This window comes from Theropithecus gelada, chromosome 15 (genome assembly GCF_003255815.1).
Source record: "Theropithecus gelada isolate Dixy chromosome 15, Tgel_1.0, whole genome shotgun sequence".
Taxonomy (NCBI): domain Eukaryota; kingdom Metazoa; phylum Chordata; class Mammalia; order Primates; family Cercopithecidae; genus Theropithecus; species Theropithecus gelada.
This window is the reverse complement of record NC_037683.1, coordinates 2049032-2071995: the sequence shown is the minus strand read 5'-3', so window position 1 is coordinate 2071995 and position 22964 is coordinate 2049032. Positions and strand designations below refer to the sequence as shown.

The window sequence follows — 22964 nt, the reverse complement described above, 5'->3', positions numbered from 1 at the left end:
ACTTGGGGGACTGAGGCCAGTGCAAAGATCCCCATGAAAGGCACTCCCCCGCTCCTCCACCTTCCCTCCCCTCCACTGAGAAACAGGCAGACCAGGCTCCAAGAGGGCTCCTCCCTCAGCCCCCACTGTGCCCCAGGGAGACCCTCAGAGGAAGAGACCCTCAGGGAGGAGGCCCAGCCCTCCCATCCTGCAGGAGGGAAGACCCAGGTGGAAGGGCCAGTCCTGCCTGCTTCTACCACTGCCCCTATAGGAGCACTCACCTGGGGGTGGGGGTGGGGCGCATACGACTTCCTTCTGCCCTCTGAGGGGACTGTCACCACTGTCTTCTCTTTATGGCTTACGGCGGTGGGGGGAGGGTTGGAGGGGAAGCAGGGCTCAGAGGGGTCGAGCCCCAGCCCAGGGTCACACAGAAAGTTAGAAGAGCCAGGATTGGAATCCAAGCTGGAGAGACTTCCATGACCATGAGCCTGGTCACCCTACCAGCCTACGCCAGCATCCCTGTCCTGGGGCTGGTGCCAGCTGCAAGCTGTGAGTGGCACACACGGCCCACCCTCCACCCCCATCATGCTCTCTGGACATCCCAACCCCTACTTCTCCCAGGGACAGGGTGTGGAGACCCCAACCTCCCCCATTCCATCAGGAATGGACAGGCTGTTCCCCCCACCTCCTTCCAGTGCTCCTGAGCATGGCCAAGATCCAGGGATAAAGACAGCCCAAATTCATACTGGGTGCCAGCCCAAGCAAGGAACTAGGGAGGACCCAGGGCCCCTCCAGGGCTGCCTCTCAACATTCACAGAATGTTCCCCACACTCGACACCCTCCCCCAACCCCTGCAGCCTCATAAAAACACGGGCCTTCCATTGACTGTAACTGACAAATTTATTGAAGTCTTGGAAAGAGCTGATCACCCGAGAATAAATAAAAGACACAGAACATTCACAGAACCAGTAGGTAGCTCGAGATTCAGGTTTGTGGGAGTGACTTTGACTTACACACAGGCCAGCCTTTGTGTCTGGGGCACACACAGCTGCAGGTGTCTCCCAGAAACTCCTTCCCAAAGGATCTGATGGAGGAGGCAGGGCAGGCTCAGAGGAGCCCCGCCCTTCTCCAGTGGGGAGACTTCCCAGTCTGGGCCAGGCAGAGCCGGCTCCAGCAGGGAGGGTAGGCTGTTTGGCAATGGACATCTGTGGGTGCAGCCTGGACACCAAGGGCCTGAGGTGGACTGAGGAGGAGACCCTGAGGGGCTTAGAGAATTGAGCTTGGAGAGAAGGGACTCCAGGCATTTTTGCCTCCTCCACAGGGTACTCAAGAAGAACACAAAGATCTGGAGACCTGGGGACTGGGGAAAGCTGCTCCCGGGGAAGGTGGGGCTGGAGGCAGGGAGGCCCCCCACAGTCTGGGGAGAGGAAGGGGGACAGGTGTGTCCCTGGCCCGCGGCCTCCTGCCTGGACAGGCAAGGCCAATCTCTGACCTAAAGAGGGAGCCTCGGGGTGACGGCTCCAAGACATACGGAGCCTGGGAAGTGAAAGCACGATTAGGATGATTTCTCAGTTTTAGAGATGAAAGCGTTTTTTCAGCCCTTGGGCTATGCTGGGCTGGGCTGGGCCTCAGCAAGGTGACATTTCATGTCTAGAAACAGCAGCAAGTGCTCAGTTAATTGATCAATAAAGGGGAGAAATTTGCTTACAAAAAAAGGCCGGCTTGCTGGGCGGCCACCTGGCGGGCCAGCCCTGTGTCAGAGGAGGGGCCAGGTGGGTCCCTCAGCCCCCAGGGAGGGAGCTGTGTGGTCAGCAGTGGGAGGCTCCGAAGGCACCAGCCCTCCCTTGATGCCCTGGCCCCACTTCCTCGCAACCCCCAGCATCCCCGAGCCGCCCACCCAGGGGCAGCTCCCTCGTGTCCGGTGCTGGGTGGAGCTGGGCCTGGGTCAGAACTGAGCGTGGTCCACCTCGTCCAGCCAGGAGGCGGGGCTGGCAGGGAAGTCAGGGTAACCCCCGCTGCTCCCCGTGGATAGGTCGGAACTGGGTCCGTTCCCTGCCAGCACCCTCATGGGTGGGGGCCCGCCGGGGGCTCCCGAGGGCACAAGGCCCAAGCTGGTGTCTGGGTACACCAGGCTGGAGAGGAGGGGCTGGGGGCCAGGGAGGCTCTGCGGGGCAGCGGGGGATGGGGGGACACCGTAGGGGCTGCCCGGACGCAGCTCTCGGTACTGCTCTGGGCCTGCCAGGCCTCCATGCTCTAGTGCGAAGTTGCCCAGGGCTCCCGAGGGCCGGCCCAAGGCCGGTGTGGGTTCCCCCAAGCTCCCGTAGAGGCCGTTGGCCGGGCCCATTTCCGCCAAAGAAGGCTCATCTGCAACAGAAGCAGAGGCTCAGTCAGTGTCTGCCCTCCACCTGCAGCCCCTCAGAGTCCCATCCTGCAAGCAGAAGCACCCCTGGGCCAAAGCAGGAGTGGCTGCCCCACGCCACATGACAGGTCAGCACAGATCCCTTCTGCTCTTGGAAGGCGTGGCTGCCCCTGCCCCTTCCCTGCCCTCACCCCTGAGTCAACCCAGGTGTCTCAGGCCTGGTGGGATCAGTCAGGAACAGCCCAGCCAGGGCCCAGGCTTTCAGGACCAGCCCCACAGCAGCCTAGGGAGGGGGCACAGATACCACCACACACATTTTGCAGACAAGGAAATTTAGTTCCAGAGAGGCTGAGTGAGTAGCCCAGGTCACAAGGCGGCCCAGAAGAGAATGTCTTGCCCACACTCTGAGGATGGGCATCAACGGATGGGGACGCAGCATCCCCGGTGCTGGAGAATGAGATAAATAATCCGGGCCCCAGAGAAGGGTATGGAACCTTCTCTCCCTGACCCCAGGTAGCCCCTTCGCGGCCCTCCCAACTCCAAGCAGCTGGGACTTTGACTCAGTCTGTCCCAAAATGCGCTGCCCATTCTCCTAAAAATCACTGCAAGGGCTAGGAGCCAGAGAGACGGTCTGGACACACCCACCACCCCACCTGAGAAAGCCCAGTAGGGGCCCAGCTTGGGAACAGGTCGGGCCACAGGGATTGTCCCAACCAAGGGAAAAGCAGTGGTCCGGAGTGGCCAGCCAGGGCGGGGAGGGTGCTGGGGATCAGGTTCTTTTTTTTTTTTTTTTTTTTTTTTTTTTTTTTTTTTTTTTTGAGAGGGAGTCTCACTCTGTGGCCCAGGCTGGAGTGCAGTGACCGGATCTCCGCTCACTGCAAGCTCCACCTCCCGGGTTCACGCCATTCTCCTGCCTCAGCCTCCCGAGTAGCTGGGACTACAGGCACCTGCCACCTCGCCCAGCTAGTTTTTTGTATTTTTTAGTAGAGACGGGGTTTCACTGTGTTAGCCAGGATGGTCTCAATCTCCTGACCTCGTGATCCGCCCGTCTCGGCCTCCCAAAGTGCTGGGATTACAGGCTTGAGCCACCGCGCCCGGCCGATCAGGTTCTTAAGTGAAATGTTTTTGAAAGTACAACTTAAGGAGCCCCCTATCCCCATGGGAAATTCAGATCCGCAGGCCCCCTGCGACCCCTCTGACGCGCGCTCGTCCCTCCCCGAGCTCCCCGACCACCCCCCCCTCCCCCCCCACCCCCGCCTACCGGGGAAGGAGACCTCGGCGTCGCTGTCCTGCCCCTCCTGAACGCTGTCCTTATCCGACTTGGAGCCGCCGCGAGAGCGCTTCATGTTGCGGAAATACTGTCCCCAGCGCTGCCGGCCGGCGTCCTTCTTCAGCCGCTTCTCCTTGGCCCGGCGGTTCTGGAACCAAACCTGGGGGTGGCGCGGGGTGAGCGGCCGCCCAGATCTGCGGGGGTCCCCAAGGCCGCGGGCGGGAGGGGAGCGGGGGCGAGCGCTGACCTGCACCACGCGCATGTCCAGGCCCGTCTCGGACGAGAGCTGCTCACGCACGTGGCGCGCGGGCTTGGGCGAGGTGTTGTAGGCGCTCTTGAGCGTCTCCAGCTGCTTGGCGGTGATGGTCGTGCGCGGCCGCTTGGCCGTGGCCTCGGCCTCTGCGCGGCAGGCGAGCGGTGAGACGCGGCGGCCCCTCCGGCCCCAGCCGGACCCCCAGCTCTCCCCACCACGGCCGGCGCGGGGACATCGGGGCCCCAGGTGCCCACTCCCAGCCCGCCCCCACGGGCTTCTCAGAAGGCGCGGGCGCTGGGAGCGATTGGCGAAAACGGGCGGCACCCCGGCCGGGGTGGAGGGGGCGCCGGCGGAGGGCGGGTTCTGCTGCGAGGGGTGGGGGCGGCGTCTTCCCTAAAATCACACCACCCTCCATGGCGCCCCGGCCTTCAGCCTTGGCCCCCCTACTCCAAGTGCCCTGCTTTCCCCGCGGGCTCCCCTTTATTCTAAGGGTGTGGGTATGGCCCAGTCTTCGCGGCCAAGAGTTTAGGGCAATAATTCCGACTAGGGATGAAAAGTCGCACACTTCGGACCGAACGAATTGGTTCGGGGCGCGGGTCTGTCCCTGACTCCCCCGCTCCCGGCCTCGGCTTCCTTCTGCCCGCACCGCCCTAGCCCAGGCCCCCTTAGTGAGCGCTTGGGGTGAGCATTTCCCCGGAAGCCCCCCCTGGACCTGGCCTCAGCCCCATTTTTTCAGACCAGAAAAGGTGGGAGCGTCGTCCCCTCGGCTGACCTCGCTGCTTGGCAGTTTCGTAGTCCGCCTTACACACGAGCCGGCTGTCCTCCATGAGGTAGAACTCGTCACCCGTGGCCAGCTGCCGCTTGCACACGACGCAGGCAAAGCAGTGCAGGTGGTACACGAAGTCTTGGGCACGGCGCACCACCTGCGTGGGCGGGATGCCCAGCTGGCACGCGGCGCACTTGGTCCCGAAGCGCCTGCGGGACGCATAGGGCCCGGCTCAGCGCGGAAGGGGAGGCTCATTTCGCCCTGAGCGGGTCAGAGAGCAGGAAGCGGGTGCTTGGGGAGGCGGCCCCGGAGGAAGGCTCTGTCTGGCCCTGCAGGTTGGTCTCCAACCTGGCCTCTGGGGCAGAGCTGTCCACTCCCACTGAGAAGGGAACCTCAACCTCAGGAAGGCCTCGGGGAGCCCGGCCGCCACTGCCTGCAGGACCCATGCTGGATCTGGGAAGGTGAATCCGGAGGGAGAGGACCCATCGGGGCTGGTCCCTCACACCCCACAGCTGGAGCCATGAAGGCCACTGGGCTGGAGCCCCTGGGTCCTGAGCATTAGGGATAAAAACACCACCAATTTCAGAGGGACTAAGTCCGATAGAATTCTACAAACTTGGGCGTATCTTCTCAAATGACTGCTTCTGTGATTTAGGAAATAAATTGTTTTTTTCCAAATAATACTTGCTGATGTCCCAGCCAGGCCCAGCCACCCAGGGAGCACCCATGGAGAGGCCCCACCCTTAGTTTGGCCAGGCTGCAGGGTGCCCTGCCTGGGTGACAGGAGGGGGCCGGGATTGTGAGAGACACGGGCTTCGAGGGCCTGGCCTCGGTGATTGCGAGGCGAGGAGTCCCTGGGACAGGCGTGCCCTCTGCTCCCACAGTGAGGCCCTGGGGTGGCGGGACTCCAGGCCACCTTTCCTGGGGCGGGCGTGCCCTCCACTCCCACAGTGAGGCGAGGCTTCGGGACTCACTTGAAAAAGTCATCCTTGCAGTAAACACTCTCCCCTCGGCTGAAGCAGCGCTCGGCCAGTGGCGTGTGGCAGTCGCTGCATTTGAGGCACTTGCTGTGCCAGTGGCGGTCCAGAGCCTTGAGGATGAATCGGTCCAGGATGTGCTGGTCACAGCCGGCGCACAGCGGAATCTCTGTGGGCACGAGGAAGCTCTGGGTCACCTCCTAGACCGGGAGGCAGTGAAGCCACCTTCCCACCCCAACGCCAGTCAGCCTCCCCTCCAGCCCGCAGGACTCAGGGCTGCTGAGGGGTTCTCCTCTCCCTGCAGGCCCTCTTCCTCAGCCAGCTTAAGTGGCCCCGCAAGTTCCAGGAGTGCATAGGCATCCTATGGCAGGAACTAAGGGGAAAGTGGCATCGGTCTAAAAATGTGTGTGTGTGAGCAGGAAAGCAGCCCAGGCCATTTCAGGAGGCTGAATACTCAATTACAAAATGTTGCCAGTGCCAAGAAGGGTGCATGTGGAGCTCAAATGAAAACCGCACCCCAGGCCTGCTGTCTGAAGCAAGGCAGGAAACATAGGGAAACGGGTCTTCACCATCACCCGGAGCTGGGGCACCCCACTGGGGTCTCCTTCATATTAAGCGTCATGACCACTCTTTCTAGGGACTCCTCGAAAATGTAGCTGCCCCACCTGGTGGCCCTGTCTGCAGGCCTCTGGGGTAAATACCAATGCCTTTCCCATCATTGGGCGGCCGCAGAAGTACTTATGAGTGGACTGGACAAGCTGACCCACTGCCTTTGTGTTGGGCATGGGTGCCCCCAGCACCATCAGAGTTACTCAAACGTCCGGCTTCCCGCTGCTTCTACCCTCCACACGCCACTTCGGGACTGCAGGCCCCCTGGAGGAACCACGCTGGGGAGGTCCAAGGGTGCCCTGTGGGAGCCTGGAGTCTGTGAGGGGCCTTTCCAGGTGTCAAGGGCTGAGGACTCCCTCTTCACTTAGAAAAGTCTCTGGAAGACGGGAGTGCCCGCTGAAGGGACCGGGACCTGCTGCCCTATTGCACCCGCCTCTCTGGCTGTGGACCCCGCCGGCTCCAGCCCGTCTCCCAGTGGGTGAGAGACACCGGGAAGGTGCTCCCTCGGCCTCTGGCGGAAAAAACTGGGCTCCGCCTCCCCCCGCAGTGGCGGGAAACCAGCGATGAATGCGCCCCGCATCCGGCAAAACCGCAGCTCCGGGTGCGGAGCATTGAGGACCCGCCGCGCGCCTGGGGTCCCCATCGCAGGCAGCGATCGCAGGGCGGCTAGGACCCGGCATAGAGCCGGGCGGCCCGACAGGCCCACACAGCGCGGATTCAGCACCGCGGACCGGACAGCGCCTCGGCCGCAACGCGCCGCCGGAGCCCGCGTCGGGCAAAAGCCGCCCCAGCCCACCCCGCGCCTCGCCCGCGACCCCAGTCTTACGCTGCATGGCGACTCCAGCCCCGGCGGGGTCTCCTGCTGCCAGGGATGGCGGGGTCGGCGGAGCCTGGACGCCAGCCTGCCCGCTCCGGCCAGCTCTCCGGAGCGCAGGGCGCGTAGCCCTCCTCCCTCCCTCCCTCTCTCCGCCTCCCAGCCCCCGCGGTCAACCCCTCCCAGGAACCGTCGAAAATAAATAAATAAATAAATAAGTAGGGAACCGCGAGCCCCCACAACCTGGATGGAACCCCGTCTTCCCGCCGGTCGGTCCCTCCCACTCCCCACTGGCTCAGGGGCCTCCTTCCCCATCCTGCGGCTCCAGCTGGCCCGGGAGTCGAAGAGAACTGCCCAGGTTCTCTAAGAACCAAAGTGCTGGGAGCTAGAGTATTTCCAGCAGGAAACTGGGGGCCTCGGAGAAGCGAGGCTTTTTCCTACAGACGGGCCCTGATCCGGGATAAACCGAGCAGGTGTCTGTGGACGCAGACGCTGAAACCTGACTTCGGGGAGACCGACGGTCGGAGTTCAGCTCGACCTTGGCCCCTGCATCTGACTCTGTTCCGCTGGAACGTGGAAACAGTCCGGGTGGGGCGACCCTCTTGGGGACCCTCCGGTCCCGTGGTCACTGCCCTGCCACTGCTCCCTGCGCCTCGTCCAGCCCAGGGGGCCGGCTCAGGGCTGCAGAAGTCTCCTAAGCCCACCCTGGACCCCCGAGAGCTCCCTGGCCTGAGCAGTGCGGTGCCACAACCTCACTCACTCCCTGACAACCCAGGCCAGGGGCCCCGAAACAAATTCAGGCTGAGGCGCCCAGGCGCGGACGTTCCGGGGTCCTCGCACCCACTCCCGCCCAGGTCCTCTAGCTCCTGCCAGCCTCCGCGGCCAGGCCCGGAAAGGCCCGAGGATCTCCGGGTCTCCCTGGTGCAGCCGATCTGCCCAGGCACCCACCTCGGCGCAGGTCCGCCCTCCGCGCCAGCAGCGCTAGCAGCAGGTCGCCGCCCGCCGACTCCCGGGCCGGGCCCAGCTCCCCGCGCGCCTCCATGGGTCCCGCCGCCCGGCGTCGCCACTCTCCGGTCCCGAACTTTCTCGGGCCCGGCGACGCCACCCCGCAGTGGTCCCGAACCGGCGTCCAAACGACTCCCGGTGCTGCTGGGTGCTGCGCCCTCGGGCCGCCCTGGGGCCCGGAGCCTCTGGCCGAGCGGAGGGCGGAGCGGCCGGGGGGCGGGGCCGCGGGGCGGGGCGGGGCCGGGGGTCGCGGAGACCAGCCCGGGGTGACTGCGGACTCTGCGCGCCTTTGCGCCGGGACCTGCGGTGCCCAGAGGCCGCCCCGCGTGCCCGGCCCGAGGGCGGACACCGGTAGGGGAGGGCTCAGGTCAGAGCTGCCCGCCAGCGTTCGTCCCGGCCCCGCAGCTTCCTGCGCAGGAGCGGGCCGAGGGCAGAGGCCTGGGCTGGAGCACACGCCAGGAGGGCTAAGGTTCCCGGGAGAGGGATCGAGAAGGCGGCTGGGTCCTCCCGCCGCTGAGGTTTGGCCTCGGGAGCCGCAGATGGTCGGCAGGAGCTCAACCCGAAACGCAGAAGGGGTGAGTGTGGCGCCGAAGGCTGCGTACGGGAACCGCAAGGTGCCCGACCGATCCCAGATGTTAACGGGGCTTCTGGGCTCCACCCCTGGAACTGCGGCCCCGGACTGGGCTCAGGGAGGAAGGGCAATCCTTGAGTGAGAACAGGCTGTGTTCTGGACACGCAGCCAAGACCTCGGGTGGTGGGGGGCTGAGCTAGGGAAGCCCCAGGGCACACCCTCCATTTCCAGCCCCCAGCCTCTGGCTCCCTCAGAACAAGGTCCCTTACCTGGTATTCCAGCCCCTTGCCCCAGTCCACACAGGTGAGCTCTCCAGAACCCACGCTGTCCTTGCAGGCAAAGGGATGCACCCACCGCTGCCCAGAGGGCCCTGGGCCAGCACCGGCCCTGGGCAGCCACCCGGGGAAGAACCCAGCAGTGGGCGGCCCTCGGCAGCACAGGACATGGCGAAGGCAGGGGGCCCTGGCAGCGCACAGAAACACTCAGGAAGGGTTGGGGGACCAGGGGCTGATGCCATCCTCCAGGTCCCTCTCCCTGTGGGTTTCACAGTAATACTCTGTCCACTCTGTCCATGGCTTCTGGACTGTGAGCTTTAAGGGCCCAGGCTCACAAGGATGGGCAAAAGAAACCACAGTCCCTCCTTCCCAGCTCCCAGCAGGTCCAATGTGTCCGTTCTGAGCAGTGGCCCACGCAGCCCTCTTTCTGCCCCTTCACTTTGCACGGCACTTGTTACCCGAGAAGGGCCAGGGCAAGGACATGCGGGCGCAAAGCCGAGTGTGTGCGGGCTGTGCTGGGTGCAGGTGGCTGAGCATCAGCTGCTGCCGAAGGGAGCAGGGGCCGTGTGTGGCTGGAGGAGGGAAGGGCGGCGGCAGGTCAAGGAGGCAGCCCACTCTGCTGGCATCTGGCCAGCCCTCCAACAATGCCTCCATTATTTCCCAGCGTCCGTGGTGATGGAATGGCCCTTGGAGAGGGTGGTTCAGGCGGGAGACCCAGCCCTGGGTCCCCTGCTGTAGGGTCCAGAGGCCTGGGCAGGGCTGTGTGCAAGAGCTGAGGGGCACTGGTCACCGGGAGAACTTGGCACCCCTTGTTCAGACCCATCGCCCCCCAGATGTGCCTGCGATGCCCCATTTTCTCTGGGGGCCTCCACTCCAACTGCTGTCCCTCACTTTTGCAGGCCAGTGTCAGGCCCTCCCTGCCACCCTGGGATCTGGAAACTCACTCTCTGCGCTGTTCCCATCTCTGTGTCCCGCCTGCAGAGCGGCGAGACTTTCTTTGCCTGGCCGCTGGCCCTACACGCACCCACTTCCTCGCGCCTCTGCCGGTTTCTGTCCTCGGTGTCCTGCTGGGGCTTACCCCGAGTCCCGCCCAAGGTGCAGACGGCGGCGGCCCCAGGCCTCTCTCGGTCGCGCTCGAGCCCCGTTTCCAGCAGCATCGCGGCCACCAGGCCGAGTGGCGCGAGCCGCGCTCCTCCTAGGTCGGCGTCCCCTGGAGGGCTCGGGGCTCCCAAGTCCCGTCGCGTCGTGCGGAGCAGGGAGCCCGGGAGCCACTGGGCCGGGCGCTGTCCGCGGTGCTGAAGGAGGCGCCCGCTGCCCGCCCCGCCCACCTCTCGGGGCCCCTCTCACCACCCCGGTCCCCACCCCCGCCTGTCCCCCTCCCCGGTGCTCGGGCGGGCAGCGTCGGGCGCGCCTCCCTCCCTGGCTGGGTTGGGCCGCTCTCGGGGCAGCCCCCGCCCTCGCCCCCCTGAGACCCAGGGGGGCCGCGCCCGCTCCTCCCTAAGCTCCAGGCCCCGCTGAGGCGCTGGGATTCGCCGAGATTCGCAGCAAGCGGGTCGTCCAGCCGCAGGGCAGGAGGCTGCTGACCCTCCCCTTCTGGCGTGCAGCCTCTGGAAAGCAGTGCGCAGGCCGTGCCCCAGGGAAGCCCCTTGTCTGATCACCTCCAGCCCAGGGCTCACTGGGGCACTCTCCTGCAGGTGTTCTGCTGGTCGAGGAACTTCCCACTGTTAACCTCCTTGAACTCAACCTCCAACTTCTGGGAGGAGCTCAGCCGGCACCCCTCAGGCTGCCAGGAGGAGGGGCACCTGCAGTCCCCCCGAACAAAAGCACTGCTGCGGACTGAAGACCTTGGGCATAGGCAGGGCCTCAAGGAATTGCCCAGCACACACCCAGGCTGGTGTCTGCTTCGTGCCTGCCGAGGGACTGAGTTCCTGCCAGCCTCTGCACAGCCTGGCCAGGGAGGTGCCAACAGGACTCCTCCAAAGCCACAGACCAGACTGTTGGAGACCACTGCCCCGCCCCCACCGGCACAACAAAATTGGGGGTGGGGCAGAAGAAAACAAGGGGTCAAGGGCACCCCACAGAGCACCACAAACTCAGCCTTAGCGAGACACTCAAACCCAGGAAGCAGAGGGGTGGCCGCCGACACAGGCTACCTCTGAGGTGCCCTCAGCCAGGGCTGCCGCGCGTGCACTTTCAAGTGTGTAGTTTACATGCATCTCAGCTGCCCTTTAATCTGTGTAAAATCAAGGGTCTTGTCCTGTGACAGTCTCCCCCAGATCAGCTCCAGGGAGACGATCTATCCCTGATTTCCATCCATCACTTTCCATCTCACCCTTGGGCTGTCTCCTTCGACAGAAGAAATTCTAGGATTTCAGATGTCCAGTCTGTGAACAGAAAGAAGGGTCCATTCTGCACCCACCGCCTCTACCACAACTCCCATTGGTAGAGCTGGTTCACATTTCAAAAGAATCACCATTTTTTCAAATGTCAGATTTCTTTATTAAAATGTGTACATCATAGTTTACTTAAATACAAAATGTTCACTTTCCTTGCAGGTAAGAAATTTCACTGACATTTCCATGTCGATTTGCTTCTTTTTAATAAAAATCCTTCCATTGAAAATAAATAAGCATTTAAATTACTGAACTATTATATTCATTAGTCTCAATACCTCTTAAAATACTTAAAACTTTAGAAAATAGACTCTAAACATTGCCTAAAGGCGGCATCCAGCTCTGAGCAGGCCACACGAGGTGTGTTTGGGCATGGCATTACAACCCGAGGCCACCTCCACGATGGCCCAGCCCCACCACTGACCCTCTGCTGAAAATCCTGCCCTTCAGCAGGACGCAAGCTTGTCCCCCAAATAGTGGTGACCTCGAACTGCAATATGAGGAGGAAAGCAGCCAACACTGCCCTCCGCAAGGGTTTCTGGAAAGGCTGAAGCTGGAGACGAGACGGTAAACCACAACACCATCCCAGGTCACCCCAGGCCACCCCAGCTGAATATATTCAACACTAGCCAAGAGGCAAAAGTTTAGTTTAAAGGGTTCAAAGGCAAATACACTGAAACCCATGTGTAAACCTGCCTGGTTTTCAAACTGAAAGAGAAACACACTGGTTTCTTCAATAACCCAGGCCTGCACTGGATGAAGCAACGAAGGCAAGGTCACGGCTGCTAAAGCACAGAGGGGTTAAAAAGTGTGAAACCATAAGCAACTCTCGAGTGAGAGACGTGAAGCAGGAGGCCGAGGCACCAGACCCCTCTCCCACCAGACACCTCTCCCACCAGCTGCAGGGCCCTGGGCAGCGTTCTCAGCCCAGCCATTCTGTGACAGTTGTTTAAGGAATCAGCTGTTGACTTTTTTTCTTAAGTGGCAACAATCACATCAATATTACAGGGGTCTTATGAATACATCCATGTGATCAACTCGTTAGTAAACACAGGAGTACACAACATAAAGTAGGCAAAGTGGAAAAAATACAATTGTCAAAGTCTCTCTCACACACACACACACACACGGGCACACAAATACATGACAGTCTATTTTAGCCAAATCAAATTTTGCCTGTGAGACACACCAACAGCCACAAAGAATCTCAATATAAATGTTCCCAGAAATAGTGTATTTGTTTGTTTAAATCTTCAGAGGCAACTGACCACTAAATGTTTTGGGTTTAAAAACAATGTTTAAAATTATGAAATGGTAAAAAAAATCACGACCAAAGCCTGGGAGATCAGTGCCTGTGTGGAGACGCTTCCCAAAACAGCTTCAGGCAAAGCAGCCTGGTGCAGGCCCCTGCCACCTCCGCCCCTCCACGGGCCGAGTGAGACGCTTGAGTGTGTGGCAGACGCCTCTGGTGCTGGGTGATGAGCAGACAACACAAGGGGCTTTAGAAGTTTCCCTGGGGCCTGTGCTCCCAAGGGCAGACCGCTCTCCTCCCCACCCCCCAACAGAGGGGCCTCTGCTCAGAGCACTGCCCACTGATCCCAGAGCTGCCCTCCAGGGACCAGTGGCCAAATGGCCCCCATTTACCTGCCTCTCTCGTCACCAGATAGACAAAGGCGCTGCCTCTGAGGGTTAAATGAGCCGCCATCCTTCCAACCCCCAAGTCCACTGCCCGAGGCCTCTGGGGGTTATTTTCTGAGATGCAGCACAGCCACAGAATTCCCTGGCTCCTCCTCTGTTGAATTCCCCACATCTGGCGTGGAACACCGAGAGCCCTCAGGAACCTGCCCTAGGGAAGCAGCCACAAGCACAGGATAGTCCCTGGAACTCTGCTCTGTCCCCGCCCGGCCAAAGGAAAACACCTGGCAGCCGGGGGCAGGGGGTGCAGGGGAAGCGGGGGTGGGGGAGGCAAGGGAGTAGAGGGTGCAGGGGGTGCTGCGGGGGGAGCCGGGAGCCGCGGGGGCTGCAGGCGAGGTTCTTCTCCAAATACAAAAAGAAGGCCTTGCAGGATGAGGCAGAGTCGAGGAAACGAGATGAAAGTGTGTGGGCTACACTATTTGGCCTGGACTCCCCACCCTCTTTTTTAGATCTAGAAGAGTAAAAATACCGAAGTCTTTTTGCTGTAGGACCTGCAAAAGGAGCATGAACAGACTTGAGTATGCCAGGAATGCAAACATCCCCACAAAATTACCCCGTGCTCTTCCCTTGTTAGAAGAGCGTTCGTAAAACCAGGACTTGGAAGCCAAAAGGTGCCGTCCGACGTGAAAGCAGGCCCACGTGTTTATAAAATCCCTGATCATGTTAAAGCTGCAGGTGGCACAGGGCAGGGCTGCCTCCGAGGGAGCTTCCGCCATGGCTGGCAGCGCCCGGGCACTCACACGGCCGGGTGGTGGTGCTTGACCTTCCACCGCCTGGACCTCACCCGGAAGAAGAAGTACATCACCATGAGGAACAGGGACGAGGCCACGTACAGCACGACACAGAGACTCATGTCCAGGCTGGAGAAGTCAACTCCGAGGAAGGGTGCAGCGCCCCCCACCTCCTTGTGGACCCCGGGCCCATCCGGATCCCGGAGTTTCACGTCCAAGCTGTGGTGCAAGCTGTCTGGAAGGGCAGGCCTGGGGCCCGGCGCACTGGGTGGACGGACGCTCTGGGCGTCTCGCTCTCCACGGGACATCTCTGGGGGAGCGAGTCTTTTCTCCTCTTCCTCACCCCTGGCCAGGGCTCCTCCTTCACCGGAATCCCCCTGGTCTGCAGAATACGTGTCTAAGAGGTTGTCGTGGGTGTAGTGCTGCTTCAAGAACGTGAGCACGTGGCCTTCATCCCAGCTGGCCAGGCCCTTAATTTCCTCGTGGCAGGCTGGGCAGAGGTCCGGAGTGGGCCACTGAAGCTTTGGAAACCTGGGATCCTCACTCAGATGGCCTAGGAAGGAAAGGAAGCGGGAGAGCCTGAGGTAAGGGGGCTTTGTGGAGCCACGTGCAGCGTGAGGCAACCGGACTCCTACTCCCACCACCGCGGGCCTCCGCTGCCCCAGCCCAGGGTCCTGCCAGGCCTCCCTCCCTGCCCTTCCCACCACCCTTCCCTTGCAGTGCGGCCCAGGTAACATCCTGCTTCTGCAGGCCCCTGCGCACATGTTCCCCTCTGCCGGTTCCCACGCCTGCAAGTAAGGGGACGCTACACGCTCAGCCTCCGCCACCTCCCGGACCGCACCTGTCCCAAACCACCCAGCACTCTGCTTCCAAAACGGAGCACGCAGCTCTCACCTTGAAGCCTTTGTCCACCCAGTGCTGCCTGTGTGCCCCTCCCCTCACTGCTGCCCCTCTGCCCTTTCCTGAGGGTGCACCTGAGGCCCACTACCCACAGTGCCCCGGCCACCTGGGCTCTATGGACAGGGGGCCTCAGGTGCACCTTCAGGAAAGGGCAGAGGAGCAGCAGTGAATTTCCACTGCACTTCAGATACACGGGCCCTTTCCAGACTACAAATCCCTTCAAATCTCCAAAACTCGTTTCCAAAGTGACACCTGCTCACTCCCGGGCCCAACAGGCATCCGTCATGCAGAAGCCGTGGCAGATGGCGCCTCCCAACTCTCCCAGCCCCTGCCAGCCAACTTGCTGACACCCGGCCGCCCTCAGAGAGCTTCCAGAAGTGAACGTAAACGCAACCACGTTTGTTTGGGGGACTTCACACGTGCCTGAAATCAAGAGATGCCCGGCTCGGGCCAATCACTGACTGCCTATCCTGCTAACCGGTGCCAGATGCTGCAGACGAAGCCAGAGGGGACAAGCACAGACCAGCGGCGCTTGGTCAGAAGCTGCCAGAGCCTCACAGGACTGTGAAGTCAGGCGTGCGTCCTGGGCAGAAGACCCCGGGCAGATCTCCGAGGGGCCTCCCAGGAGCTTGGGTCTCGAAGCACAGGCTGGAGGTACGACTGGGTGGGGCGGGACTCTCGGGAGGGACAATCACACTGGGCTGTAAGGCCCCTTTCTGCTGCAGCCTCATGACTGGAGTGGTGGGGGCACACGCAGGCTGGGGCCACAGGTAACAGCAGGGGCTCCAGGTCCAGACAGGCCTGGTGAGGGTCCTGGTCCTACTGCCTCAGAGCCGATGGCTCGGGGAAAGCACACGGAGCGCTGTGGGTGGCGGCAATGCAGAGGCTGCCAGGGTGGAGAGGCGGAGGAGCTGCGCTGACCAAGGGAACAAATCCCACAGACACGCGGTGCCTTCACCACATGACCCCGGCCCCGGCAGTCAGGCTCAGGCCAAAGAAAAACCAATTTCTTTAGTGCTTCAGCTGTAATATGTTTTTCTAATACAGTGGATTAAATAAAAACCAATAGTTTAGTGGCATTTTCTATTCATCTCTATTAAGATTTATTTCTCAGTGGAATTATTTTTAAGCCTAATTTTAATCTGCCACTGATTTAGGAACAGTTTGAAGTACTTGACTCTGAGAAAACACATGTGCTCTATTTAATTATTTTTTTTTTAACAAAACCACTTTGAAAGGTTTGGTTTACATTTGGACAACAAATTTTCATGCTACTAAAATTCCTCGTCAAAAATTAATCACGTTCCAAGCTTTCCAGAGTCAAAAACATCCTCAGAGTCTAACAGGCACCAGTGGGTACTGATGGGGGGAAGAAAGAGCCACGAAAACATCCTCAGAGTCTAACGGGCACCAGTGGGCATTGACGGGGGAAGAAAGAGCCACGAAAACATAGAGTCTAACGGGCACCAGTGAGCACTGACGGGGGAAGAAAGAGCCACGCCCATTCCCATGAGGGTCCAAGAGCCCCCCCGAGTGAGAGAACCATCTAGAAAGCCGGGGACAGAAGCAGCCTGGGAAAGGCTGAGGCTCTGGCAGCTCCCAGCCACCCAAGTCCTGATCCCATCAGCACGGTGGGTGGCACAAGGCCGCAAAGCTCAGGGCCAAGCCCCACCGCAGCCGCGCCATCCGTGCTGTCCCAGGACCAGGGCCTCCCTCCGCCCGTGCTGAGCCCCCCACGCCCAGGGGCTTCTCACCTGCCAGGCGGCCGTTCACCACATTATGTTTCTTCCAAAGCCAGAGGATGGCTTGGTCGGGGGTTTTCACCGAATCCATGGATTCTTTAGCCATTTCCTCAAAGTGCTCACCACATTCCTTACACCCAAAGAAGGTGTGAATGTACCTCCTCATCGTCTGCAGCACAGCCTGCGGGTCGTCTTCAAAGCCTGCAGGGGAAGAAACACCGCTGACAATGGTAGGTGCTGACAATAGCAGGTACGTGACCCCACGCCTGTCCAGAGAGCCCTGGGGGAAACTGCTCCTGACAGGTCAGGAAGCCACCTCACGTCTCCCCGGGGCCTCAGGCTGTGGGCACAGACCAGGAGCCAGCACCGGCCAAGATGTCCAACATGCCCACGGGTGCCGCAGTGTCTGGAGACACGATGACCATGGACAGCCCAGAGGGTGGACGTGCCAGGATGAGCCACAGACTCGGCCGCCAGGGCCCCAAGGAGCCTTTCCAGGAGCTCCACGAACCTCCCACCAGGCTTCCGGCCGTCTGTGCCAGAACGCCCGCAGTGCCAAGCAATGATTCTTCCCTGGGATTTGCCAGCTGGGTGCAGTCTCTCTTGCCCTACAAGTAACTCCCAGAGGCTGGTGCCAGGGCAATGACGCTGCTCATTCAAAATCTGCAGCTGTCGTGTCTGAAAGCCCTGCAGGACACCAGCCCAAGTGGGGACACGGCCTTAGGAAGTGACTCTAGGCTGCTGCCAGCCACGGGCGTGAGGATGTGGAGTGGGTGGGCAGGCACTGGGACAGGTGTACCCACAAGCCAGAGTCTGTGCCACCGAACGTAAAAACAGTCGTGGACAGGCCAGGGTGCCTGCAGATGCTGTGAACGAATGCGCGTCTCAGGAAAGCAAAGCCCTGCCCGCAGGCGGCAGGAAGTGGCCAGCACCGCACCCAAGGGGAACCCCTAAGAAAACCAAGGGGGCAGCACGGGGCAGGGCTCGGCAGTCCCCGCTCAGACGACCGACACGGGAGCTTGAACGCACAGACAGGAGACCCATGAGATTAAAACAGATTACATGTCAGCATTAAAAAAAGACATGCTTTCGCGAATGAATCCGTCTTCATCGACAGCAGGCCCTGGGGGAGCTTCCCGCGCAAGCGAAGGCCTGACGCTTGTTGTGGCTCCCTGCAAAGCACAGCTGCGTGCAGGCCCTGAGCTCAGCGTCCTGGTCAATCCTTAATCCCGACACTTCTTGTTTATTTCACCCAGAGGTGGTGAGAGTAGAGCAGAGCACCTCCTCCTCGGCCTTGAGTGTGTCCACAGGCAGCTGGGCGGTGTCTCAGGCGCCGGCCCTGTGACCTGGCCCGTCTGTCCTGCTCTCCTGCCGGGAGGGCTCCACGGACATCTGCCTTGCATCTCCACGTAATCCCCCTCCCTCTTCCCCACATCGCCGCAAGCATGGGGCCACCCTAATCTTTAAAGTGGACAAGAACCATAAACCTCTACCTGTGGGGGGATTAGAGGCCTTCGCAGGCATTTTACTAGATGGGGCTTAAACATACAGCAAAGAGAAGAAAAACCTTCCAAGACTTAATCCTGTGGTCGCCACTGACCCAATTCTCTTGGCAGGAGGCTACTCCTGGAGGCTGCTTCCAATATGCTGATGGGAGGAAGGAGCGCTGAGGGTCTTGTCAGCGGTATGCTTTGCCATCACGCTGCTCTTACCATTCCACTACACTAGGCCTGGTGCTAGCATAGTTTAAAATCAAATACCCTGGTCATTCAACTTCTTCCCTCAGCCAACACTGTACCCACACTGCCTTCAAGGAGCCGTTCCTCATGCCCACATGTGCCCGTGTGATGAGAGCAGACGGAAAGGGGGACGGCGTGTTGGCTCAGGCCTGCGTGTGCCCATGTGATCAGAGCAGATGGAAAGGGGGATGGCGTGTCAGCTCATCTCCTCACCAGAACTTTCCGTGTGTAAACGTGAGGTTTCCTAACTCAGCCTCACGTTTCAGAAACAGTTATTTTATTTTTTTTTGAGACAGTCTTGCTTTTGCCCAGGCTGGAGTGCAGTGGCATGATCTCGGCTCACTGCAGCCTCCAGTGCTGGGATTACAGGTGTGAACCTTGTGCATGGCCCAGAATCAGGTTTACATGGTCTGGCTGGGCATTAGATCAGGCAGTGTAGATGCTCTGATTTCAATTTCTGTTTGGACAGCTCCCAACGTTTCTCCCCCAAAACATACTACTCTTTTTTTCTGTATCATTATGAAAAGGATTTGAGGTTAAAACCCACCCTCTCCCCTAACCAGACCCTCGAGAAGCAGTAATCCAGTGTCACCTTGAGGAGGGCCAAAACAGTAGATTTTCAGATGGCCACTACAGTGCCCCCATCCCAGGACACTCTCCCGCAATATGACTTTGCTGCTTCTCCCATTAACAGGTGGAATCTATTTCTCTCACCAGGAATTTAGGCTAGATCAACAGGATACGGCAGAAGTGATAGTATGTGACTCCACACTGAAGCCTCTCGGGGAGGTCCTGCCTGAACCTGGTGCTACTTGGTGGGGAAACCACATTCAGGAGCACGAGGCATTCCAAGGTCCCCTGGACTGACCAGCTGCCACCAGATGAAGGCAGACACGCAAGTGAGCCCAAGCAGCAACTCACAGAAGAACTGCCCAGCCAAGCCCAGTGTAAATTGCTGACCCACAGCATGATAAGCAAACACAGTGGTGGCTGCTGTAAGCCCCAGCATTTTAGGCTAGTTTGTTATGTGGCAAAAAAGAACTGTAAAAGAATTTGAGAATTTTACTGGAAAGAGTATTGAACTGTGTGAGTCAAGACTCCACTTCGGCTTTCAAGTAAACATTAATGAACCTGAATCACTGCTTCAACTGAGAAGCACACGCACATCAAAATTCAGAGGGAATAAAAAATCCAATACATACTTTAGTGTTCTGTAAAGGACAGAAAATTTCATTTTATCTATTTCTTAGTAATTGAAAATTATTAAATCCAACTTCAAAGTTTTATAGGTTTTAACCCCTTGCGGTGGGCAGCCTCTGCGACGGTCCCCAGAGATCATGCCACCTATACTCACCCCGCCTGTAATGTCCACCCCTTGCGAGTGGCCTGGGCCTGGTGACTGACTACTGAGCAGAATCTGACAGAGGTGACGGAATGTCGTCCTCGGATGGCCACCCTCTCACTGGCTCGCTCAGGAGGCTTGCTGCTATGATGTGAGCCGCCCCACGGAGAGGCCCTAAGCGCCTGCAGTCAACAGCCAGCATGGAGCTCAGGGCCTTAGGCAAGCCACGTGCAAGGAGGTGTGCCCTGCTCTCTGCCCCATGAGGGTGCTGGGAAGCCACTCTCCCTAGGTGGGTCTCGGGTGACCCCCCAGGCCCCGCTGACACTCCGATTGCAGCCTGACCAATCCTGAAGACGAGGACCCAGATGAGGCCATGCCCGACCCTCAGAAACTGTGAGCTCATCACCATGGGAAGTTCTGGCTGCTAAATTTCGGGGTGATTTGTTATGCAACAGCTGATAATGAAAACACCTCTCCAAATAGATTTCACTTATTCTGTCTTTTTTTTTTTTTTTTTTGAGACGGAGTCTCGCTCTGTCGCCCAGGCTGGAGTGCAGTGGCCGGATCTCAGCTCACTGCAAGCTCCGCCTCCCGGGTTCACGCCATTCTCCTGCCTCAGCCTCCTGAGTAGCTGGGACTACAGGCGCCCGCCACCTCGCCCGGCTAGTTTTTTGTATTTTTTAGTAGAGGCAGGGTTTCACCGTGTTAGCCAGGATGGTCTTGATCTCCTGACCTCGTGATCTGCCCATCTCGGCCTCCCAAAGTGCTGGGATTACAGGCTTCAGCCACCGCGCCCGTCCTATTCTGTCTTTTTAAAGCAAAAAACAGGGAGTTTACACTGCAGGAAAATTCCCAGCCAGCATTCCCTTTCTTCTCCATGGTCTATTTCCTGCACGTTAGCCACGCACATCCTTGTGAGTTCTGACAAGGGGAACTGGTGCCCCCGCAGCCACAGCCCTGGGTAAGCTGCCTGTGGGCGGAGTCTGAAGTGCGGTTCCCCTGCCTTGGTGCCCTGGCGACACGCTGCCTCACATACAGCAGTACGCGCCTTCGCACACACCGGCTGGGTTAACGTGTTGGGCAGTCCATCGGCCCCTCCGGCCTGTACAGGGACAGCTTACCTGTGCCAACCAGGGCGTCTGGGTGGGTTGAGGCTTCGACAGTCAAAGTGTGGAACAGTTTCCAGAGAGAACACGGGTAACCCCTCAACTCAGATCGGCTTCCTTGACATCCAACCCACTTTATGTGATTAGTAAGGAATATTCCAGAAATCTGGAAAAAAAAAAACAAACCCCAAAGAATAAAAGATAATTGTTGAAATTAAAAACAGTCGACAGATACCTTCTTGACTGGGGGGGTGGTTAATGGGGGTGTGGTTTACTGAAGCTGTATCAACTGTACACACAAGATCTGTGCCTCCTACCATACGCAAATTTAAATTCAATAAAACAAACGAGAGGAAATGGTCTCCTTTACTAAAGGAGCTCTCAAGCCACTCTGAAGAGAAGAGAGAGTTCTTCTGTATCTTGATAAACCAGTAATGTTAACCATAAAAATTATTCACCCTTTCTTTTAAATTAGAATTAGTTGTAAGGACAGTATTAAGAGAAAAGGCAACTAACAACATACAAAAGCTCAACCATCAAATAACTCTCGGCCAGAAGAAACAAGGTGTGTTCACTTTGGAGAAGCAATGGGGTGGCCCTCGGAGCGGGTGACTGCTGGCCTGGGAGGGCTGTGAGCCCTGGGCAGATTCCGTTCGGTTTGGTTTTGTGTCTCATCCACCTTTCCCTCCCTAAGGACTCCTGAGCCCGGGACGCGCGCTAGAGGGAGATGTCCTACGTCACAGTCACGTGAGAGGGTGCGCCCACGACCTCGAGCTCAGAGTGGAGTCAAGGTGGAAGACAGACTCAGGCAAGAAGCCCAGCACCATCTGCTTCTCAGCTGCAGCCAGCAAATGACAAAGCTGGCAAAGTCACAACATGGTAAGTGCACCTTATAGGATTCCCAGAAGACCTGCTGTGTGCCACTGACCACACCGGCCACGCTGACCACGCCGGCCACGGGGGCGTCGGACAAGCAGCATGGTGGGTTTACTGCCCATGACTAAATGCTCTGGGGGCCACAGAGAAGCTGCTGATCTGGACTAAGGAGGGAACGGCAAGAGGGAATGCCAGGACCGCTCGGGGTGCTGGTCCCCTGAGTGAAGACTAGCACCTGCTGGCAGCTGGTCTTGGGGAAAGCTCCGGCAGGACTGCCCACACTTACTGAATACAACATTTTTCCTTAGATTGGCTTACTAAATTTAAAAAGCCCAAGTACTACACTGCTTGAGAAAACCCCATTTTGTCCAAAGGACAGGTGGTCACAGTGCACTTTTGGTGAGCTGTCCTCAAACTGAAGCCCCAGCATGACGCTGCCAAGGCAGACAGGAGGCCGTAGCCATGACACTGTCATGGAGACAGTAAGTCGCCGCTCCCCTTCATCACAGTGGAGCCCGGGCCCTGAGCAGGGAGACGCACCAGCTAAGGGCGAGGGAAGGAGGGCGCGGCGTGGCTGGCAAGGGCTCGGGGGCTCACCCGCATCTTGTTGTTGACCAGGTCGAGCACGGCGTTGTAGGGGATCCTGTCCAGGGGAAGGCTGGCCAGCCACTCCTGCAGCGTCTCCAACAGCTTCCTGACTGGTGGTCGTCCAGGGAACAGCTGCACGAGAAAGGAGCCACTGGAGAGCTACAGACCCAATCCGGGCCCGCCCCCACCGCCGGCGCAGCACCTCCAAGGACAAGCAACTCCATCTGCGGAGGGGCTGAACCTAGGACGGGGCCTCTCAGAACTCGGGTTTCTCTGATGGGAGGCAGGAAACCTGAGGGGCCGGGGGGCAGGCGTCCAGCCAGCGCCTCTCCCCAGGACAGCCTGCGCCCATGGCCATGCCTTTCTCCAGCCCATGCCTGCAGCTCACCCACCTGTGCCCATGGCCTCGCTCCCTCCAAGTGACAGGCAAGGTCAAGGTGTGTGACTCATCATGGAACTGGCGAGGGCTTGCTGATTTATTCTGCCTTCCTCACGAGGAGCTGCGCTGACCCCACCTGCCTGCCCGCTGGGCTTCCCTTCCGTCATCGTTGACTGTGTGAAGGGCGCGCGGCAGTGCACAGGTGCCGGCAGCCGGGGCTAACTGCCTGTGGCCTCGTGTGGGCCGTGAGGCTGGCTGATATCAACACAGCTTAGGGAGGCATCTGGCTGAGAAGATCCCAGGGCTCTGTCTTTTTAGGAGGAACTCCGATCAGCTGCTACACCACAAACCGTGCAAAACGCAGGCTGCCGAAAGAGCTCCGAAAACCCGAGCTGAAATCTCACGGGTGGCAATGCCGGACCAGAAACACCGGCATCTTCAGCTGAGTCCAATATATTACTCTCCCACGCAGGTTAAAAAGTACCATGATTAATTTACCAATATCAAATTTATTTTGGACATCCAAATAAAGTTCAGAAAAATATCCAGAATAACTGATTAATACCCTGGCCTAAGGGGTTACCTAGAGCACAAG

General features: G+C 59.2%; 2 protein-coding genes across 4 annotated transcripts in view; both read right to left on the bottom strand.

The window, feature by feature from the left end:
• Positions 1-860: 860 nt before the first annotated feature.
• LHX3 (LIM homeobox 3) lies at positions 861-10146 on the bottom strand. Of its 3 annotated transcripts, none has more exons than XM_025360120.1 (6): positions 9957-10146; positions 5602-5773; positions 4634-4836; positions 3856-4007; positions 3600-3768; positions 861-2343 (listed from the first exon to the last, which is right to left on the bottom strand). In XM_025360120.1, exons 1-6 carry the CDS (start codon positions 10033-10035, stop codon positions 1925-1927), a joined length of 1194 nt encoding a protein of 397 aa, XP_025215905.1. In that variant the 5' UTR covers positions 10036-10146; the 3' UTR covers positions 861-1924. The 3 variants fall into 3 exon arrangements, with proteins under 3 accessions (XP_025215905.1, XP_025215904.1, XP_025215906.1); XM_025360119.1 differs by lacking the exon at positions 9957-10146 and adding an exon at positions 7976-8197; XM_025360121.1 differs by lacking the exon at positions 9957-10146 and adding an exon at positions 7040-7046 and having other exon boundaries at positions 1827-2343.
• Positions 10147-11353: 1207 nt separating this feature from the next.
• Positions 11354-22964, bottom strand: part of QSOX2 (quiescin sulfhydryl oxidase 2) — a 39925-nt gene continuing 28314 nt past the window's right edge. The window contains exons 9-12 of the mRNA XM_025360793.1: positions 22000-22122; positions 20542-20692; positions 16352-16540; positions 11354-14250 (exon numbers count right to left, since the gene is read on the bottom strand). Of these exons, the coding sequence (XP_025216578.1) occupies positions 13703-14250; positions 16352-16540; positions 20542-20692; positions 22000-22122 (1011 nt within the window). The 3' untranslated portion in view covers positions 11354-13702. The remainder of the gene's footprint in view (positions 14251-16351; positions 16541-20541; positions 20693-21999; positions 22123-22964) is intronic.

What these genes read in the sequence shown, in the direction of transcription:
- LHX3 (XM_025360119.1), bottom strand. Translation starts at nt 8,069, where the DNA reads ATGGAGGCGCGCGGGGAGCTGGGCCCGGCCCGGGAGTCGGCGGGCGGC. An exon ending in GAGGGCGGACCTGCGCCGAG is followed by an intron (nt 5,774 to 7,975) that starts GTGGGTGCCTGG and finishes TCGTGCCCACAG; the next exon opens with AGATTCCGCTGTGCGCCGGC. An exon ending in TGCAAGGATGACTTTTTCAA is followed by an intron (nt 4,837 to 5,601) that starts GTGAGTCCCGAA and finishes TGCGTCCCGCAG; the next exon opens with GCGCTTCGGGACCAAGTGCG.